The following is a 23,524-nucleotide window of genomic DNA, read 5'->3' as shown; positions in this document are numbered from 1 at the left end:
AGATGTCAGCTCCTACAATATGGGGATGACCTGCTGCTGGCTGCCTGAGACCAAGAAAAAATGCTGGAAAGGGACAAATGCACTGCTCCAGCTGTTGATGGAAGCAGGTTTCTGGGTTTTGAAAAAGAAGGCACAATCTACAAAGAGGAGGTAAGGTATCTGGGGTTTGTTTTAAAGAAGGGCTCAAGGTTCCAGACCCTAATTGGGTCCTATATACTGATGGCACTAGCCTGATAAAATAAGGACAACAGCTGTTGGGTTAGCCAGAGCAAAAGGGGCCATCAAGACTGAAAAGAGACGGTGAGAATTGTCAAGTGACAAATTATTGGTACCGGAAGAGCTGGCACACACTCTGGTAAGCCAAACACACCAAGCGACCCACCTAGGCCATGCTGCCTGCTCTCAGGTTAATGCTGCCTCTCGGGTATTCAGACAAAATCCTCTGGGTATTCAGCTAAAAGGCACACTGCCCCTTGAACACCTGGGAGTGGACTTCACTGAAATGAAACCTCACCAACACTACCATTACCTGCTGGTCATGATATGTGCATTCTTGAGATAGGTAAAAGCTTTTCCTACCTGGACTGAAAGAGCATCAGAAGTAGCCCGGTGCCTGCTTAGGGAAATGGTTCCCAGATTTAGATTTCCTACCAGCATTGGATCATGCAATGGCCTGGCTTTTGCAGCTGATTTAGTAAAGTAAGCAAAACTTTAAACATCAAATGAAAACTGCACACTGCATATAGGCCCAGAGTTCTGAGATGGTAGAATGAACCAACCGGACACTTAAAGAGACTCTCCAAGTAGATCAGAGAGACTGACTGCTCCTAAGTGGACTTGCTTCCGATGGCTCTGCTTAGACTCAGGATGACCCCACAGTCCCAAGGCTATTCTCCATACGAAATTGTGTATGGGAGGCCTCCTCCCATAATAAAACAGGTGTCAACAAATTTGCCTCAGGTAAGGGGGGGATAAGATTTCACAGCAGATAAAACTGGGTAAGGTAATAAATCGGGTAACTAAGTTTGTACAAAAAAGGGTGCCATTCCCCCTTGGGGAACAGATTCATGAGTTTACACTTGGTGACCAAGTAGGGGTCAAAGATTGGGAACATGATTTGCTAGCCCTTTGGTGAAAGGGCCCTTATGTTATTCTAACTACCCCTACTGCAGTTAAAGTTGCAGGCATTGCCCCTTGGATCCATCACACCAGAGCGAAAAAGGCATACAACACTGACCCAGAAGACGCTGAGTGGACCACCCAAAAGGACCCCACCGACCCACGGGGAACCAAGATCATTCTAAAGAAGAAAAAGAAAAAAAGATCCCGGACGAGCCCTCTACAGGATGGAGCTGGGTAAATGACTCCTGCTGCTCGGCCTCATCAACGCAATTCTGAACCTGACCAGTGTTCCTGCACAGGACAACGTCTTCATCTCGTGGGCACATTCTTACGCGAACTTCCACAACTCCTCCAACTGTTGGGTATGTGGGGCCATGCCCCTGTCAGTAATGGACAGACTCTCCTGGTGGGTATCGCCACTCCGTTATGGGGACTTTATACCACTGTGTTCCTTCTTAGAGCAACAGAAAGGAACTTTTCTCTCTCTCACCAATCATAACCTTTCTTTGCTCTCCTGGTATAAAAAGAAGCCATCAATGGGCCAGGGACATAGGGTTACATTTAACATGAACACCAGCCTTACGGAAGTAACAAAGGCTTATACCTCATATATAAAAAATAAAAAAGAGAAGGGTTCTCTTACAAAAGGGGGACAGGCCTCCCGGTACCTTGAGCAATACTACCAGGTCTGGGATAAATATTTCTAGATGACTCCTGAAAAAGGACAGTTGATTACCCCTGCTGCTATTTGCTGAGAACAAAAAAAACAGAAAGTTGGATTTAGAGACCACCCCCTAGACCCAAAAAAATTAAAATGTATGGGTTATTTGCCCCCTGAACAATGTAAACAAATCTTAGAAGTTACCTATCACCCCAATCAGTCTGTTCAGTGGCCCGGTTCCGACTGGAAATATAATCCTGGAATCCGCTGGGTAGCCCCCAATGGGACCCAGTGGCTCTGTGGGCTTAACTTATGGCCATGGTTACCAGTTGGCTGGGTGGGGCGTTGCACATTAGGATTTGCTTTCGCCCATGGCAGTATTAAGCCTAGCCTACACCAGCCTCCAGTAAACCTGCCTTATCTGCATGCAAGATGGACACGATCTGTGTTCCAATGGTATGACTATCTTGCTGCCTTGTTTGTACCCTCTATAGGAACAACAGATATCATGGTTAAGGTAGAGGCCTTAACTAATTTCACTAAACAGGCCCTCTTGGACAGTACAAAAGCCATTCAAGCTTTGAATGAAGAACAAATTCAGATGATGTCTAATGCCATCCTATTTTGAATTACTGCCTTCCTCATCTGAGGGGGGAATGAAGAAGGAATTCATAGGGCCTGGACTCCATCTCAGGCCTGTCCATGCTGGCTGTGCTCGACTGCCTCTCCAGTGGACTCTGAACTCTCTGCTTAGTGCCTGTGAGGACGACAATGGAAGGATAAGACCCCCTCCAGACAGAGGAATCTTGAAGATCACATCCAGGCTACTCATTGCCTAAGAGGAAGCATACTGTAATCACCCCTGTCTCCAGACAGGTCATAAACTTTTTTCGTATCTGTCAGGATGTAATCACAGGCTTATCGATTATTAACTGGTTGGAATGTAACTGTGGGCTTATTGACTATTGACTGTTTAGACACGTACACATGGGGTAGGTGGTGGGTTTAGACACGTACACATGGGGTAGGCGGTGGGTCTGGACACGTACGCATGGGGTATAAAAGATTTTCACAAATGCTGGACGGGGTCCTTGGCTAAGAAGAGACTCTGCCTTGGGCCCGCCGGCGTAATAAACTGCACTCCATTATCTGCACTGTCCTTCTGAGTGAGTCTGTTTCCCGGAAAGCGTGGCTATAACAATACTAAACACTAGGTGCTTAATAAACTTAACCCTTCAGAAACACAGTAATGTAACTGGTGTCATTTTAATAAGTACCAATACATAGATATAATATTTATATATCTTCCACAACTCACACTTAAAATGGCATTTAATGACTTACCATGTGGGCAAACAAAGAGCAATATTTAAAAATATAATCAAGTGTCTTTATGCTCACATTTAGAGACGCTTGCCATAAACCATTACAAAACAAAAAAAGAAACTTTAAAATAAAACTTTACTATTTCAAGTCTTATAGCCTGAAATGCATATGGCAAAGCAGAATGCTCCTTCTGGGTATGTGTTACTTCATTTCTAACAACCCTCGGGCCCAGAGAATTAAACTTCTGTGGAGGCGAACCTCTAATGACTACGGGCTTTCTAACACTTTGCTGGGAGTCTGGCAGCTGCATCAGACTACAATTAAAAGTTCTAAAAATACACATACACCGAATATTCATGAAAGCTAGTCTTACTGTTTGAAGTGTGGTGCTCCTCCTTACTTAAGCAAAATGCAAGAGGTTAATTTTTTAAATCCAGGAGACTGCACAGAATTACTAAAAAAGCAAATATAGACTCTAGCACTATTTTTCTTCATAAAGTAATTTTTAGTTTAGATCCAATAAATTCCTCTTCTGTGAGACAGCACTCTAAGAATGTGGATGACCATGGTCAAACTTAACTTTTGCTCTCTAGGAAAATCAATGATTTTAAGGCTGAAAATAAACAGTTCCCCCAACTAAAGGGATCAGAGTAAAACAGGCCAAAGAAGAGTTTCTTAAACTGCAAACAAGCTGATCATACATAAAATTTTGAGTCAGGCTTTACTTGGAAGAGAAAAACCACAGATTTCATCATGTCTTCAAAAGCTATTATGAGCCCTGAAAGATTTCTCATCTATAAAATTAGAAAGCTACACTAAATAATTTCCTATCTCAATTGTAAATTCTAAAACACCATGCTGACTTTGCACCTATCCTTGCTATTACCATAGGCATGATGAATACATGACCTTTACATAAAATCTAGTAAAACTTGTAAAGTACTATTATATATTATATATATTGGTAGAAATTGTGATTAGTAGACACTCAGATAGCATACAAAAACAACAAAACAAATCCAAGAGTCAGCTATGACCAAAAGCAGTAAACTTTACAAAGTAACTACTCCAAGTAATATCCTTGACTCAACTCTGAGTCAAAGTATCATAAAGCTAAAAGTTACCTGACTTCACTAAATACCAGAAATATGTTCATGGAACTTTTGGCATCTAGGCAAAGGTTATTTAAAACAAACAAACAACAAAAAAAAACTGAATGAAATGATAGGTTTTTAGATCAAGATTAAGATGACATAGTACCATAATGTGGGCTACTTGCTTAAAAAAATAGTTTCTCCTTACTAATAAGCTTAACATCTTCAACACTGGTTGGTTGGCGCTTGCCTTGAATACACAGCTGATAAACACAGTCAACTGGTTTTTCTCCTTAAACTACTCTCTAGAACAGCAAGCAGCAAAGGTGGTAAAAGGAATGCATATAGGCTTCGATTTACACAACAGGTATTTTGCATAAAGTATATTTTTCCATGCAAGAAATCACTTCGCCTGGCTGTCCTATCTAAGCCAATCTTAAGTCTCTCCTAGCTTCAGAAACACTGGGGCACATACCAGGAGTGTTGCCAACTAGACAACTTTGTGTTGACAGCTCTGACTGTATCTCTGGTATCCCAAAATACATAAAAATCCATTCTAGGAATGTGCCTCTAGGAATGCATCCTAAAGAAAGGAATTGATCTAATTGATCAACTGATCTAGTAATGTTAATCACAGGATTTAAAAAAAAAAAAAGAGAAGCTGGAAACCCAAATGTCCAACAATAGGTTAGTCTCTCCAGACAATAGACTGTCTCTCAATGACAGTCTATTGAGCCAACTGACCATTAGGTTCAGTTATTAAGTATGCAATATGCCGATTATATAACATGGAAGAGTATGACTAACAAACGAGAAAAGCAGGATACATGATTACATGTAAAAACCATGTTATGTAAACACTGTGTGTACATATGCATTTAAATGAGCTTTGCAACCCTGGTTAAGTTACATCACCTCTTTGAGACAGTTCTCGTCCAATCAGTTTAGTTCTGTTGCTCAATCATGCCCAACTCTTTGCAACACCATGGACTGCAGTACACCAGGCCTCGCTGTCCATCACCAACTCCTGGAGTTTGCTCAAACTCATGTCCATTGAGTCAGTGATGCCATCCAACCATCTCATCCTCTGTCGTCCCCTTCTCCTGCCTTCAATCTTTCCCAGCATCAGGGTCTTTTCCAATGACTCAATTCTTCGCATCAGGTGGCCAAAGTACTGGAGTTTCAGCTTCAGCATCAGTCCTTCTAATGTGTACTCAGGACTGATCTCCTTTAGGATGGACAGGTTGGATCTCCTTGCAGTCCAAAGGACTCTCAAGAGTCTTCTCCAACACCACAGTTCAAAAGCATCAATTCTTCGGCGCTCAGCTTTCTTTATAGTCCAACTCTCACATCCATACATGACTACTGTAAAAAACCATAGCTTTGACTATATGGACCTTTGTCAGCAGAGTAATGTCTCTGCTTTACAGGGATAGAAAAGTAATAAAATAGTGTCCACCTCAATGATTTTTGTGAGGATTAAATGAGATAACATGTATCAAGTATACTACAGGAAGTACTCAATAAATGTTCACCATTATTGTTCTTATGTCTGAAAATTATCACTGTGTTCCTAACCACTAGATGCAATACACTATGTGTAAATTTATATTAAAGCCTTTTTGTACCATGAAAAGTAAAAATAAATCTCATTAACAAAACTGTTATTAAATGGTTCCTTTTAAGAAGTAGTGTGAAACTGGGGAAGCAGGGCAGATATAGAAAAAGCTTTTCATTCTTTGCATTTCCCTGAAATTTTTTGCATTTTCCAGTAGAAATATACTGATTTTACCTGAATAGTTTTCTCTTAAATGAAACGTGCACAAATGAAAATATTGATAGAAACACTTGATTATTACAAAAAAGAAACACTTGATTATGAAAACAAAGTGCTAAAGTGGAAAGATTGTACATTTAGCTCTTCCTGTATTTTCTAAATTTCTGCAATGTCACATTTATTTTTTTAATCTATAAAATAACCCTAAGGCATCTTTTTTTCAAGCATATAATCACTCCTTCACCTGTTTTTTTCATTTTTCAGATCCTACTCAAAATGTAACAATGGAAATAGTGACAGACTTTATTTTCTTCGACTCCAAAGTCACTGCAGCTGGTGATTGCAGCCATGAAATTAAAAGATGCTTGCTCCTTGAAAGAAAAGCTATGACCAACCTAGACAGAATATTAAAAAGCAGACACATTACTTTGCTGACAAAGGTCCATATAGTCAAGGCTATAGTTTTTCCAGTGGTCATGTATGGATGTGAGAGTTGGACCATAAAGAAAGCTGAGCGCCAAGGAACAGATGATTTTGAACTGTGGTGTTGGAGAAGACTCTTGAGAGTCTCTTGGACTGCAAGGAGACCAAATCAATTCATCCTAAAGGAAATCAGTCCTGAGTATTCACTGGAAGGACTGATGCTAAAGCTGAAACTCCAGTACTTTGGCCACCTGATGTGAAGAGCTGAATCATTGGAAAAGACCCTGATGCTGGGAAAAATTGAAGGCTGGAGAAGGGGATGACAGAGGATGAGATGATAGGATGGCATCACCAACTCGATGGATATGAGTTTGAGCAAGCTCCGGGAGTTGGTGGTGGACAGAGAAAGAGAAGCCTGGCGTGCTGCAGTCCATGGGGTCACAAAGAGTCGGACACAAGTGAGCAAGTGAACTGACTGACTCAAAATATAATTTAACCACACCACCTCATATTACACAGATTTTAGAGAAACCCCAGGTAAAAAACCTAAAAAACCCAATGATAAAACCTAAAAAAATTTTTTTACATAAGCTGCTTAACTTATTAGTTATTTGTCCTGTCCCTCATTACTATTAATATCACTGATGCCTTTCCCAAAGCCTGACCACAGAGAGTGTACAGTGTAGCTGTGAAAAGTATGGAATCCAGGACCACACTCTCTGGGTATGAACCCCACTTCTACCGCCTGCAGCATGATTCTGAGCAAGTTACTTGATTTCTCTTTACTTCAGCTTGCCCAATGCTAAGTAGAAACTGCAAGACCTAATTCTCAAGGCTGCTGCAAAGAATAACGTGATGCCTGACATCGTAAGCAACTAGCTATATCTATTAGCTAATTAAGCTATTACTCTAAGCACTGCACAATACATGTGACAAATTATATGTTTTAATGATTATTATAATCACTGAAAACTACATTTATAACAAAAGTGAAACTAATTTAACACTATCTTTATGTTCTACGCATTACTCTAACTTGGACATCAAAGGAATAAACAAGGAAACAAGGTTTTTCAGTAATGTCATTTTTATTTCTCCTACATTTTACACTGCGTTAAGTCACTGAGAACTAAAATTGTTTTTAAGCATCTCTTTTCCTAATTTGCAACCGCAGTCATTACTAACCGAATTTCAGTGTTTTCCTAGTTTCCCACAAAAGGGAGAAACTATTGTTTACGGTCAGGGGAAAGTGCATATACCATGGATATCAGAATAGCAAAACACAAACTTTGAAGAGGGATATCTAAATGCTCCTTTCTTTCTTCCCACCTTTCAGATCACTCTTTGAAAAACAGGATTTGTTAAATAAAAAACAAAGATTAAGCTTTCCCCTTCTTCTTAAAGTAAGAGATATTTCTGCTTAGATGAAGGATTGAACAACAAATGAACGTTCTCTTCCTCTCTCTACCTGGACCCCAGCTGTACTGAAAAAACCCACTAGTCACTCATAGTGTATTGACTCCTGATTGGGATAAATTTTCCATGACTTGAGATAGATTAGCTATGCATAGTTCAGAAGTGTGAATTTATCTATGAGGACAAAACACTGTTGTCTGGATTTCTAGTATCTACAAAAGGAAATGCAGGCCCTGGGAGCAGTGTGAGAATTAAAACCGAACTGTCCTCATCAACCTCAAGGGAAAAAACTATCAGGATTAAATGAATTATAGAAAACATTTATATTCAACCATTTGATTTTTCTGCAGCAATTTTAGAGAAGAGATTGCTTTAAATAAATATGGCTGGGTCATTACAAAGAAAAGAATCTTCACTAGAAAAATGTGCTGCTGCAAAAAGAAAAGATACAAAAGAAGTATTATTCATAGTATAGTACCCATGAAAAAAACTTTTTAAAAAGTGAGGATAGAAACCTTCATAAACTCTAAGATGGCTGGTAAGATGGATACACTCCAAGGGGTTGCCATTGTTCCCCACGGAAGCCCCATGGCACATGGGCATCCTGAGGCTGGCACTGGTCCCAAAGTCTGGAAGCATTTTACCTCCAAAGCATCAGCTGCTAGCAATTTCTGAGTCTGTTTTGCCTCTGCCCATGACAAGAATCAACTTGTGCCAAAGTTCCACTAAGTATGTTTCTTTTACGTTAAAACTCTGCTGTTTCTGTGAAAGCTAAAAGCTAGAATTTTTTACACATGTGGACAAAAGCTATATTTGGACCTTTCAGTCCCTTAACAGAATAAAGACATTTTTAAAAAAGAACTCTCCCCTGCTGCAGTTTATTCTAAGAAAGGCACTCTTGATTTTCAGAAAATTAAAAAGTAGACCTTCTCTTCCTAAACAATTTAAAAGTACAAGAAGATTTTGTTTTTAAGAACAAAAATAAAACTCAAGCATTTAATCTAAATTAATTTTAAGGTAAAAAAAAAAACTACTTAGGGAAATAGTGACGATTTCTATTTATACAAATGCTTTTTTCTAGTCATCCCATCTACAAACACCTAGGTTGTATATTTTTTAAAAACTGATAATTATGACATCACTTTTAAGAATTAAATAGTTGAGATTTTACAAAATTAAATGCTGATGTCTTAGGCTTCTCTTTAAATACAGGGAAAATGACTCGGGACATCTTTATTTAATTCCGTGTGAAACTACACTACCCAGCAGGATGTCAGCCTCACACGATGAAGACCAACACTCCAAAATCCCGAAGAATAGACCACAAACTGTGACAATCAAACCCACCTGCCTCAATTATATAAAAAGTGGACTTTTTGAAAGGTTATAAGAACATCTATAAGGTCTGAAATAAACAGAACTTAGAGCATGTGGCCTAAATGATAACAAAGTTGATATTTTAATAAGTATCATTTCCCTTTGAAGCATTTCACTTGCTTTACACCCAGATTTCTGTCTCAGCATTATCGACATTTTGGACCCCAAATAATTATTCTGGGGCCATCCTGTTCACCGCAGCAGGGTCAGCAGTTTGCTCTGGCACCGACCCATGAAATGCCAGTCAAGACCATCAAAGCACAACTCACAGACATGGCAAAGTCCTCGAAAGGCAGAAGTGTGCCCAGCTGAGCACTACAGCTTAATGCTAAAGAAAACCCAAGCATTCTCATGGACAAAATCCTAAAATGTGATTTTATCTTAAGTGATTGTGTAAAGAGACATAAAATACATCAGACTAACCAAGTCAGACCTTGTAAATGGAGATAATACTACTAGGAAGATACTACTACTAGGAAGATTATACTACTAGCGTCACTGGTTTAGAGGAAAGGAAAGAACTTCACAGACATGGTTTTCACAACATAAATGCTTACAGGCACATGACACATGGGTACCTCTCCCATTAAGAAAGCTTTCAAGCCATAAAAGACAACCAGGGCCCCTTAAAACTCTCTCACAGGTATCAGATGGGATCACTAGACTGTTGTTGATGAACTGATTAATTGCCTACAAATTGTTGAACCTCTATCCTTGTGTGAAAGACCAGGCTAATTAAAGTGAGAACAAAATATGAGTACGAAGTAACCAGGAAAAAGAACATTAAAGTCAAGGCAGATAGTCTAAAATTTTGTGCACAGACAATTCATTAACACATCTTAGTTCCTTTCTCATCGCCTAAGCAAAGCTGTTCTTTTTTTTGAGAGTTTTTAGAGAGCAGATAGTTTTGAAAAATTCATTTTATGGAAAAAAAAAATCAAAATGAACATTGCCCACTTAAAGCTTTGCATTAATCTTAAGCACAAGACAATTCTCAGGCTATTTCAAAGCAAAATTTAATCTCTTCACACTTATAAACCAACCAAAAGACAGACTTGATGTTTTAAATAGTAAGTCCACCTACAGTACAAATGTTGAATCCGTGCCCAGAAGGCTACAGTTTTTAAGGGTACCTGGCAATCTGAAAATATAATATTCAAAGCTGGGTCTATCATAAATGAAATTTATAATTTTTCCAAATCAACATCTTATTTCAAAGTTTGAAAACCTCTCTTTTCTTTGCACATATGAAATAATGTTTTAATCTTTTTAAGATATGAACAATGACAAAAATGATACATGTTACATTCTATAACCATGTGCCAAAATTTCAATGATTAACTCAATGTTTTAATTTCTATGATCTGAATGACATCAGTTTTATTTTCTTTCTCATTGCTTGAGTTTCTGCTTCTAAGCAGACACAGGAAGAAGCAGTGGAAATCAAAACAGCAAATACTGGATTTCTGATGGTAACTATAATTTTGTTGCCTTCTGAATTCATTAAAAAAAATTCTTCCTCTACTTTTCTTACTTAACACAAAATTGAAAACATATTACAGTGTTTTTTCCTTGCTTTTTCCACTTAACATTTTCTTTTGCTTTTAATATCCCCCTACCACAATTTTCAATATCTACTACACATAAATCTTATGGTGATGTCATTTAACTGCTTTTTACTTTAGAGATTTTAAATTATTTCCAATCTTTTGATCTGATTGCTAGCATGATCATTTTTATGCACAATTATGTTTGTATCTTCAGTTACTTAGGATAAATTCCTAGAAATTAATATACTAGTTCAAATAGTAAAAATATTTTGAAGTTATATAAAAAAATTGCTTTCCATAAAGATAATGAGATGGAGTACACTTCTACTCTTTGGAAATGCTGATTCACTGCACATTAAACAATAACATTTTCTTTTTTTAAAAAACCTATTAACTTTAAATATTAATAATAGTATCTCATTGCCTTAATTTACATTTTTGTTAGTGACACTGAACTTTTTTATGCTTACAATGTATAATCTTATCTTCTCAAATTGTCTGTTTGGCCCTTTATCCACTGTTCCATTGTAATGTTAGTTTTTTCATATTAAACTACTATGACTCAACATAAATGTACATAACCCTTGCTTGACATCTAGAAATTTAAAATTGTTATGCCTAACCAATCAACCTTCCCTTTGTAATTAATTTTTCCACTACTTTCATACTTAGAAAATCCTTTCCCATTCCAATGACTGACATATCATCCTCTTGTTCTTTTGTCTCATTTTGACATCTATATGTTCAAGACACCTGGAGCTTGGTAAGGCTATGAGGATGTGGATCTGATATCTGGTAACATGACAGCCAATGAATCATTATTTCCAAATTTTCCTGCTTATTTTTCCAGATTAACTTTTAAAACCACTTTGTCAGGTATCACTCTCCTCACTCCAAAACAATCTCATTTACATTCTTAAGGAAACTGCAATTAAACAATACATAAAAATCAGGAGAGCTGATGAGAGTTGAACCATAAAGAAGGCTGAGGGCTAAAGAACTGATGCTTTTAAACTGTAGTGCTGGAGAAAACTCTTGAGAGTCCCTTGGACTGCAAGTTCAAACCAGTCAATCCTAAAGGAAATCAATCCTGAATATTTTTTGGAAGGACTGATGCTGAAGCTCCAATACTTTGGCCACCTGATGCGAAGAACTGACTCAGAAAAGACCCTGATGCTGGGGAAGATTGAAGACAGGAGGAGAAGGGGATGACACAGGATGAGATGGTTCAATGACATCACCGACTCAGTGGACATGAGTTTGAGCAAGCTCCAGGAGTTGGTGATGGACAGGGAGGCCTGGTGTGCCCCAGTCCATGGGGCTGCAAAGAGTCGGACACAACTGAGCGATGGAACAAGAACGAAAATCAACCTGATAGAACCAGGTGCTATCAGGCATCCTCATCGAGTACCTGACTGTCATAGAAACACTTGCAGTAACTCATTTGTTTACCAATGCATGGGCTTTTGAGATACCCCACGTCCAAGGCAGGAGCGGCAGCTGCGCTTCACTGGACCGGCCGTGTGGAGATGCCCCACGTCCAAGGTCAGAGAAACCCCAGTAAGACGGTAGGCACTGGAGTGGCTGTGAGGAGATGCCCCATGTCCACGGGCAAAGGAGAAGCCCCAGCAAGACAGTAAGAGGGGCGAATTCGCGTTTAGAATCAAACCCCGTTCCCGCCAGAGATGCTCAGAGGGCTCAAACAAACCTTGTGCGCACCAGCACCGAGCGACCCCACAGAGACTGAGACAGAACGGTGAGCGTCTCCTGTGGCGGTCCGGGTCGGCAGTGGTCTGCCGCAGGGACAGGGGCTCTGGGTGTGGGTATGGCATAAGTCCTCTTGGAGGAAGTCGCCATTAACCCCACCATCGAGCTGCCAGGACTTACACAGGACTGGGAAATACACTCTTGGAGGGCACAACAGAACGTTGTGCACCAGGACCCAGGAGAAAGGAGCAGTGACCCCACAGGAGACTTGCCTGTGGGTGTTGGGGAGCCTCCAGCGAAGGCGTGGGTTGGTGGTGGCCTGCTGCAGGGCTGGGGGCACGGACTGTAGCGGTGCATACTTGGGATCTTTTGAGGGAGGTCGCCATTCTCCTCATTACCTCCACCATAGTTTCAATTTAGTTGCTCAGTCGTGTCGACTCTTTGTGACCCCATGAACTACAGCACGCCAGGCTTCCCTCCCCATCACCAACTCCCAGAGTTTACTCAAACTCATGCCCATCGAGTTGGTGATGCCGTCCAACCATCTCACCCTCCACTGTCCCCTTCTTCTCTCACCCCTAATCCCTCCCAGCATCAGGGTCTTTTCAAATGAGTCAGCTCTTCACATCAGGTGGCCAAAGTACTGGAGTTTCAGCTTCAACATCAGTCATTCCAATGAACACCCAGGACTCATCTCCTTTAGGATGGACTGGTTGGATCTCCTTGCAGTCCAAGGGACTCTCAAGAGTCTTCTCCAACACTACAGTTCAAAAGCATCAATTCTTCGGTGCTCAGCTTTCTATATAGTCCAACTCTCACATCCATATATGACTACTTGACTAGACAAACCTCTGTTGGCAATGTCTCAGCTTTTTAATATGCTGTCTGGTTTGGTCATAACTTTTCTTCCAAGGAGTAAGTGCCTTTTGGTTTCATGGCTGCAGTCACCATCTGCAGATGAGCTATTTCAAACACTAAAAGATGATACTGTGCAAGTGCTGCACTCAATATGCCAGCAAATTTGGAAAACTCAGCAGTGGCCACAGGACTGGAAAAGGTCAGTTTTCATTTCAATCCCTAAGAAAAGAAATGTCAAAGAATGTTCAAACTACCTCACAATTGCACTCATCTCACACGCTAGTAAAGTAATGCTCAAAATTCTCCAAGAAAGGCTTTAACAATACCTGAACTGTGAACTTCCAGATGTTCAAGCTGGTTTTAGAAAAGGCAGAGGAACCAGAGATCAAACTGCCGACATTCGCTGGATCATCGAAAAAGAAAGTGAGTTCCAGAAAAACATCTACTTCTGCTTTATTGACTATGCCAAAGTCTTTGACTGTGTGGATCACAATAAACTGTGGAAAATTCTTCAAGAGGTGGGAATACCAGACCACCTGACCTGCCTCTTGAGAAATCTGTATGCAGGTCAGGAAGCAACAGTTAGAACTGGACATGGAACAACAGACTGGTTCCAAATTGGGAAAGGAGTACGTCAAGGCTGTATATTGTCACCCTGCTTATTTAACTTATATGCAGAGTACATCATGAGAAACGCTGGGCTGGAGGAAGCACAAGCTGGAATCAAGACTGCTGGGAGAAATATCAATAACCTCAGATATGCAGATGACACCACCCTTACGGCAGAAAGTGAAGAAGAACTAAAATGCCTCTTGATGAAAGTGAAAGAGGAGAGTGAAAAACTGGGCTTAAAGCTCAACGTTCAGAAAACTAAGATAATGGCATCCAGTCCCATCACTTAATGGCAAATAGATGGAGAAACGGTCGAAACAGTGTCAGACTTTATTTTTTGGGGCTCCAAAATCACTGCAGATGGTGACTGCAGCCATGAAATTAAAAGACGCTTTACTCCTTGGAAAGAAAGTTATGACCAACCTAGACAGCATATTGAAAAGCAGAGACATTACTTTGCCAACGAAGGTCTGTCTGGTCAAGGCTATGGTTTTTCCAGTAGTCATGTATGGATGTGAGAGTTGGACTATAAAGAAAGCTGAGCACAGAAGAATTGATGCTTTTGAACTGTGGTGTTGGATAAGACTCTTGAGAGTCCCTTGGACTGCAAGGAGATCCAACCAGTCCATCCTGAAGGAGATGAGTCCTGGGTATTCATTGGAAGGACTGATGTTGAAGCTGAAACTCCAATACTTTGGCCACCTGATGCGAAGAGCTGACTCATTTGAAAAGACCCTGATGCTGGGAAAGATTGAGGGCAGGAGGAGAAGGGGACAACAGAGGATGAGATGGTTGGATGGCATCACTGACTCAATGGACATGGATTTGGGTGGTCTCTGGGAGTTGGTGATGGACAGGGAGGCCTGGCGTGCTGCGGTTCACGAGGTCGCAAAAGTCAGACACGACTGAGTGACTGAACTGAACTGAACTGACATGGGCTTTTGTTTCTGGTAACAATTTTTCTTTTCTTAGTGTATTAAAGAACTCATCCCCCATTTTACTACTGAATCTTTAACAGAATATACATCTGTACTTTGTCAATGCCTTTGTGACTTTTTTTTGGGACTGTGTGTACTATTATGCTTTTTCCTCTAGATCTCATGTATGAAAGGGTTTCTTAATAGTAAGCCGTCCTTTAATTCCTGTCATAAGTCTACTCATAACAATAGTTTTTAATAAGTTGGTGATTTGCATTGCTTGTGTTCTACTTAACATTTTTACATGTAAATATTTCTATCTGGAGTCTTTTCAAAGATAATTTTCTGAATACTAAAATTTCATTGATTTCTATTTCAATTAGATGTTCAACTTCTATAGTTTATTTACATTTTCCCTGAACAACATTCATTTGGAGATTTCCAAATTGGTTTCTGCTTTTTTTAAAATCTTTCCTGAATTCCAGTTTATACTGTTTATGTTTTCTAATCTGCTGCACCTTTGATTTTCATTTTTCCTTTTGTTAGGTACCTTAAACATCTGTCTTCCCACTTCTTGTCTTCTATGTGTCCTCCAACAATCAGCTACTTGATTTACCAAATCTCCTTTCTGTCCTGTGGTCTAATTTTTTATTTTTTTACTTACTTGCAAGATGAATCTTAAGGTGTTTTGTGTTGTGCTGTGCTACTAACTTAAAATGTAAAGTGTCTGTTTCCATTCATATTGTGAACCTATTTTGGGACAGGCTGCTATGAAATGTTATGCCTTCTCACTATTAATTTTAATCAATAAAGTCATTGTAAGCTCACTATCATGTACTAGAACTTTCAGAATCTACTGTATACAATTTTATGTTTAAGATAACAGCCGAGTAACTAGACCTGGTCTTAGAAAGCTAGAAACTAACTGTGTTTTTACAGAAGACATGACTCCAGTGTTTTTTATTATTCATTCTCAGCACTATACAAGCCAAACACCTCAAAATAAATTAAGTATGTTAGAGGGAAGAAGTAAAATGGAATGAAGTAACAAATTGAATGCTGGAAACTAAAATGTTTAATACAATGTAAATCTAAACAACTTAACTACTGAAATTAGGAAAAAATACACTTTGGAAGTCTCATGCTTCTTTTAGAAATGATAATCTGATTGTTGTGAAACTCAATATTTGTATATCTGCTATTCATGCATTCTTGCAATCTATTCAACTTTTTTTTAGCATATTAGGTTCCCTGGTATATTGTTACTATAATTTAGCCTGCATCTTCCTCTGTAATTTGTGTAGATTTTTCAGAAATGCTGCTTAATTACCTCCACTGTTCCCTATGAAACTCACATGGACATTCCTATGAAAATACATTCTTTGACATGCATTTTCTGTATTATACATAAGTAGGCAGGAAAGACTTTCCTAAAAGCATTAAATATCTTTTATTTTTACTTCTGTGATTTACCCAAACTCATAATGACTCTACTGGTCATTAGGTGTTTTTATTCTTAAATAGAGAATATTTCATTTCATGTAGCAGCCTTTTCAACTTACATTCTTCCCTCAGAAGTTCACATTTCACTCTAGGTTGGTACAACTACCATGGAAAACAGTATGGCTGTTCCTCAGAAAACTAAAAACAGAATTATCATATGATCCAGCAATGCCACTCCTGGGCATATATACAGAGAAAACTATGATTCAAAAAGATACATGCACCCCCATGTTCATAGCAGCACTATTCACAACAGCCAAGACATGGAAACAGCCTAAAGGCCCCTCAACAGATGAATGAATAAAGATGTGCTACATACACACAATGGGATATTACTGAGCCATAAAAAGGAGGAAATAATGCCCTGTGCAGCAACATGGATGCAATTAAAGATTATCATACTAAAGTGAAGTCAGAAAAATAAAGACAAATACCAGACGATATCACCTTTTTGCGGAATCTAAAATATGACACAGATGAACCTACCTAGGAAACAGAGTCATGGACACAGAGAACGGACTCGTGGTTGCCAAGGGGAAGGGGGCTGGGGGAGGCAGAGTGGGAGACTGAGGGTAGCAGATGGAAGCTTTTATATACAGAATGGATAAACAAAAAGGTCCTGCTGCATAGCACAGAGAACTATATTTCATATCCTATGATTACACCATAATGGAAAAGAATATTTAAAAAAGAATGTGTACACATATATATGTATAACTGAATCACTTTGCTAAACAACAGTAACACTATATTTCAAAAAGTTTATGACAGATTTCTCTCCATCTCTTTTGAGATACTTGGGTAAACAGACAAGGAAGCCGCTTACTTACATTTTTCATGGTAAAGACAACACGCACACGCTCCTCACAAGAACAATAGGATCATTTCCAGTGAACGATGACAGTCACACAGTTAACTATGTAACTCCCGTGGTACAGAGAGGTTTAAAAGCAAGCTAGGGCATGTGGGGCCAGAACATCCTACCTGCTTCCCGTCCAGCGTGCAGAGCCTCTTCACCACTCCTGAATCCAGCTTAATGGCTTCGGTGATATCTGTTAAGACCTGTTCGAAGGAGTGAGCCGTCTTCTTATTCAGGAGGATCCGCACAGCTTTTCGAGGCTTCACTCCACTTCGAATCACAGTCACTAATTTGGGCTTGATGAAATCTTTACTTTCCTTCACTTCACTCTTCACTGAGGAGGGGGGAGCCGAGGCTCGGGGGGTCCCACCCTTGATGTTCACAGACCAGTTCGGATTAACGTTTTTGGTGTAGTCCACTTTACGAAACGGTTCATTTGATGCACACACGTAACTCTCACCTAAAATGAAAAAAAAAAAATCAGGTTTATCAATGTAATTATTCCCGCTGTAGAAGCATTTTCTATGAAGCACAAATGCTGTAAGTCCACTGAGTGACTCTTCAACTTAACAGGTTCCGCATTCTGCCCACACTCCTTTCTTTTTAATAGCATCTTGAGTGATGCCATTCATAATGTGTGAGTGAGTGAAACGCACTGGACAAAGAAACTAAAGATCTGAGTTTTTTTCTGGTCACATGTCACCCTGAGTGGAGTGGCTTGTGAGATCTTAGTTCCCTGATCAGGGATCAAACCTGCGCCCTCAGCAGTGAAAATGCAGAGTCCTAACCACTGGACCACCGGGGAATTTCCTACACTTTGCTTCTCAGCTTCATTGTCTACAAAGGGAAGTTGTTGAACCAGGTGAATTCTAAGGTACTCCTTACTTAACAAAAGTCCGTTAACTAATTTTTAATATCTCATTCTGGAAGAAATAACTGTCTCATAAGATAATATATTCACATAAAGAAGTAAAACTGTTTTCCTCCTCTTTCCAATTATGTATTTCAGCCCTCAAATAAAAATTACTACAAAATTCGCAGAGCTGACTAAATTATATTCAGTTAGATGATCATTTACTCAATTAATGAAACTACAAAAATGAAGGAAGAGTTTTGTCAGCTCAAAGAAATATACCACAAGAATTTTTTCTTAATGGAAGAATGAATTTAAAATCATTAGTTTAAATAGATAACCTTTTCAATGTCTACTTAAATGAGGAAGGATTATTAGTTAAAATGATGTGTTCATTATTCATGTAGCCCTTGGCTTAATTTTTACCAAGAAAAATATAACAACTATGTTATTTTTCAATTGGTTAACTGATCCAAATGTTCATTAATTTTAAGTTCCAAAATTATATATTGAAAAAAATCACAATTTTTCTCTTAGGAAACTTAGAAGTCATCCAATTCTTTTAGTCTCAACTTTCTGGCATAAAAGATAAAAGTATTACATGCTAAGATTTTCTCTAAAGTATCTTCTAACTCAAAAATAATTCACTTTTTTTCACATATGTAATATAATGGCCTCATTTTAAATAGATGATACACGCCTTAAATGCTAAAAACAAAATAACCAAAATAGTAGAGGGGAATTCTTGAGGAAAACCTGTTAATGCAAATACTATTTTTAACTATTATCAGAATGTTTTGAAGTCTTAATTAATGGAGAACTCAAAGATTCCCAAAGGTTATATGAATAGTTCAGTAACAGATGAGACACAAAAGGATCTGAAAAGAGGAGCAGCGCCTTCTGTTTAAAGGTCTAACTGGGCCACTGCCCACGAAAAGTTAGGGAACCAGTCTCAGGCTTTAATGCTACTTCTTCACCAATACTCTGAAATCTAGCCCAACCATCACCATTTAGAGATTTTCCATCTTGGTAGGTTTATAATTTTTCACAATGTGGGAAAATGGCACATAATTCAAAAGTAAGTATAAAAAAAAAAAGTAAGTGTAAATTTAGTAAAATGGAACTATACATCATACACATGTATTCATGAGCTAAAATAAATCATTACAATCCTGCTTTAATTTTATAGAGAAAACCATTCTTACATTGAAAAGCTTACTATTTTTACCTATGATAAAGTTTAATTGCATGTTTGATCCAAAATATCAAGTTGGAAGATAAAAGAAGGATTCTCAGCAAGAAAAACTGATTGTTCTTTTTTAAGACCAGAGAAATCAGCTAGGGGAGAGTCTTTCCACACATAAAGAGAAATGACCATGGCAAAACAAGCGCAAACTTAATAGGTCAGATGACCTTGACCAAACTAGCCCCTGCAAAGCTGACACGTCAACCAGGAAAGCTGCCTGTTAAATTTTCCTTTTGCCTCTTTACACGAGGTCAGAGTGCCAGAATGAAAACAGGTAAAGAAAGCCTGTCACTCAATTTGCTGTGTGGTTTCAGATAAATTTTTCCTTCCTTCCTCTCTCTTCCTCTCTTCATAATGTTTCTATTAAAAAATTGTGGATCAGTTCTCTAATAAATATGTAAAGTTCTGAACCTGGTCTGACTAATGCCCGCTGAACAGAGCTCACCCTGTTCTGCACCCGTAGCAGACACAGCCGCTGACAGAGCACCCTTCTGCTTAGCCCAGACTTCCTCCTCACCGTTCACAGGGAGCGCCTGCTCACGTGACAGGTGCCCCATGACGGCAAACCCACCCTGGCATCCTTGGCACTCAACATTTCAGCCCAAAGTTTCAAGACATGATCTGGAGGTCAGCCCTGAGCTTCTGAGTACTGGACACAGAAGTCCCTACAGACAGATGTCACACCTTGACAGAGCAGCCACGAAGACGCCTCAGCCAGCTTCCCCTGGCTCCCCTCCATCAAACAGGCTCCTGACTACACTTCTGTCACTTACACAGATCTGCCTACAGGGAGAGAATATGTGGACAAGGGCACTTAACATTTTGGTTCCTAAGGCAGTTACAGTTCCTGCTATTCAACAATAAACCCTTATTCTTCGTTAGACACCAGGCAACTACAAGACTGAGGAGAAGTAATCAGTCTTCCAACAACTAGATTTACGCTTCTGTGGGGATTTCTGTTTAAAATTCGTTAGCCCCCTGCCAATGCGTCACTTCTCCCTTTTCTCCAACCTGGTGAGGGACATCACTTCCTACTCAACTCCTCAGCCAGAGACCTAGGCGTCATCCCTCACCCTTACGGATTCCCCTACAAACTATATTCTGATATCAAGTTCCATTGGCTTTATCATCTAAATATGTCTCTCTTAAAAAAAGATTTGGGGTTTCCCTGGTGCTCCAGTGGTTAAGAATCTGCCCTGCAATGCAAGGGACACTGATTCGATCCCTAGTCCGGGAAGATCCCACATGCCACACGGCAACTAAGTCAGTGCACCACAGTCACGGAGCCAGCGCTCCAGAGCCCAAGGGCCACACTGCTGAGCCTGCTGCCTGAGGGCCGTGCTCTGCAACAGGGGAGGCCACCACGACGAGAAGCCATGCATCACAGAGAGAGGAGTCCCCGCTGCTCGCAGCTAGAGAGAGCCTGTGAAGAGCAGCCAAGACTCCTCACAACCAAGATAAATAAATACCAAGAAAAGCAATTTACTGGAGCATCACTGCTGTACAATGTCACATTAACCTTCTAAGTATTCCTAAAAACATCCCTCCTCTCCACCCTCATCACCACCTACTTTCCTCCCGGGTCAGTGAAAGAATCTGTTTCCTACACGTTCTCCAGAGAACACAAGTTTTCCAAAAGGCAGTGCATTTTATGCTAATGACACAACTGGAAAAGTATATCCTAAAGTAACGAACCCTGGTATATGGATAAAATGTTACATTGTGAGAGAAATTTTTTTCTTTTAAATCACATATTTAATTAAGAAAGTAATAATGCAATATTACCCAAATAAAATACAATAAACACACGCTCAATTATAATCCCTGGTGGCTCAGACAGTGAAGAGTCTGCGCGCAATGCAGGAGACCCAGGTTCAATCCCTGGGTTGGGAAGATCCCCTGGAGAAGGAAATGGCCACCCACTCCAGTATTCGTGCCTGGAAAATCCCATGGATGGAGGAGCCTGGCAGGCTGCATACCACAGGGTTGCAAACAGGTGGACACAACTGAGCGACTTCAGTTTCATTTTCATATTGCAGAGAAGAGGCATTAAGGATTTATGCCATAAGTTTATTTACAAACATATCTAGGATGCTGAGTTCAAGGGTTTGATCCTTTTAAGAGATTCCACCTCTTAATATGCTCCTCTTTCTATCTGTCTCATTGATTACTTTTTAAGCAGTTGATGTCTTACTATTAAGAAAGGTATAGCAAATCCAAACCCAAAGAACCAAGCCATCATAGCTAGTAACCTCCACTTGCTTTCCACTGAAAGTGGTATATTCTTCCCTGGACCCTCCTCATAGCGGCTCCTACGGACCACAGAGGATGTGGACCTCTGGATGCTCTGTCCCAGCACAGCGCTGCTGGAAGCTCTGCGAAAGATGCAGGGACTGAAGGCGGAGAAACAGTGGCTGCAAACCAGGCACTTCTTAGGGGATCTCGTTCCCCTAACTTGTCAGAGAATCTTTTAAACTTTTACCAAGACACATTACGCACTCACCAAAACAAGGAATAAACATCTCATTTAAAATGAAAGCTATAAATGTGTTATGTATATACCTAAATATCATACATGGATGTATCAAAAATAAAGCCATCCCTGAGGATGGTCAGAGTTGATCTGACATTCACAGCTAGGTCTCAGGGTCTGGTCCGAGATGGTCCGACCTGTGTTCCTCTGTGGGTATCACTTCACAGAATATCTGTCAAATGAAGCCACTCGGAGGGGACCGAGTGACACAGAAAGCTCACTCAGTGACCGCCGCCTCTCACCAGCTCTAGCTCTTTCCTCAGCCTGGCCTGCCCTCACTGTAACATTTAGTAGGACACTGAGTCACAGAACTGTCCTTCTCCTGACGACACCCAGTGCGGAATGAGTCCCTGCTTCCTCAGATCCTCCCTGAAATGACCCACCCGAGGCCCAGTCTCTGTGGCGGCCGCCACGCCTCCTCCTGAGTTGCCCCGCGGACCCCTGTGGGGCCCAGTCCTGCTCCCTGCCGTGAGCGGGGAACTCAGCCTGCTCAACTCTGGGTGTGCTCTTGGCGGTCTTCAGCTGAAGAGAACTGAGGTATGTACACACACTCAGACATATCTATATTCTGGCTCTAATAACAGTTCTTTGACCATAACACACTGGTGGGAAATCATGTTATAAATTATGATCACAAGAACACTATACAGAAGAGGATTTGTATGCAGAGAACAAACCAGTGGTCATCAGAGGGGAGAGGAGTTGGGAAAGTGGCAAACAGGTGAAAAGGATTAACAGTTACAAACTACCAGTTAGAAAGAGAGTAAGTCACAGGACTCTGAGATACACCACAAGGAATATAACCAACATTTTGTGATAATATTGTATGGTGTGTAATCCGTAAAAGTATTCAATCACTATTCTTATGCCTGAAACTAATACTGTTAGTTGACTATACCTCAATGAACCTTTTTTTTTTTAAAGGATTCGTTTTCCATGTAGAAGGATGGACAGAATCAGGAGGCGGTTACACATCACCCTAACTGTTTCCAAGCTCAGTGTGGAATAGAAAGATTTCCAACTTCTGACTCTCTCCAGAGGTGTGACTACAGCTTCTTACCACTGACATCTGTTCAGAGATGCTCCCTATAACTTCACATTAAGCAGGCTGACCGACCGTCAGCAGCTGTGGAATGTAACCTGGGTACCTGCTAACCATTAACTTTCATCCTTACTTAACCAAATGAACTGCCTCGTCTTTAGGAGGCAAGAGGCTATTAAAAGCTAGGAACTTCCCAAACTCTTCTTCTCTGAACACCTCCAGCTCTTACAGACACGCCTCAGTCTGCGCCAGTCCTCTCACCTCCTTCCCTTCTCAGCGACAAGGGCACTCTCCTCCCACTCAACGTCAAGTCCGTGCCCAACATTTGGATCCTTCCTGCCCCTCATGCTGAGGTTTCAGGTCAGGCACGTTCTTCTTTGTTCACCCAGGATTATACACAGGTGCCTCCAACCTTAACCACACTCAAATCCTCCCCTCTTCATTCCTTTTCATTCCTACCTGAGGCACTCTGGTTTCCATTCACCCCCCCCTGGTGGCTCAGAAGATAAAGAATCTGCCTGCAAAATGGGAGACCTGGGTTCGATCCCTGGGTTGGGAAGATCCTCTGGAGAAGGGAATGGCAACCCACTCCAGTATTTTTGCCTGAGAAATCCCATGGACAGAGGAGCCTGGTGGGCGATATAGTCC

The 23,524-nt window shown here is 40.3% G+C and overlaps 1 protein-coding gene across 5 annotated transcripts in view; it reads right to left on the bottom strand.

The window, feature by feature from the left end:
• DCLK2 (doublecortin like kinase 2) overlaps window positions 1–23,524 on the bottom strand; it is a 186,012-nt gene that overhangs the window by 144,518 nt on the left and 17,970 nt on the right. For all 5 annotated transcript variants that reach the window (XR_009692908.1, XM_061142474.1, XM_061142475.1 and 2 more), the window contains exon 2: window positions 17,328–17,662. Coding sequence is in view for 4 of the 5 variants with exons in the window: in XM_061142474.1 (XP_060998457.1) it covers window positions 17,328–17,662 (335 nt within the window). In the remaining variant the exon portion in view is untranslated. The remainder of the gene's footprint in view (window positions 1–17,327; window positions 17,663–23,524) is intronic.

Source organism: Dama dama, chromosome 5, assembly GCF_033118175.1.
Source record: "Dama dama isolate Ldn47 chromosome 5, ASM3311817v1, whole genome shotgun sequence".
Classification (NCBI taxonomy): Eukaryota; Metazoa; Chordata; class Mammalia; order Artiodactyla; family Cervidae; genus Dama; species Dama dama.
Note: the sequence above shows the minus strand (reverse complement) of the source record. Positions and strands in the feature narration are given on the sequence as shown.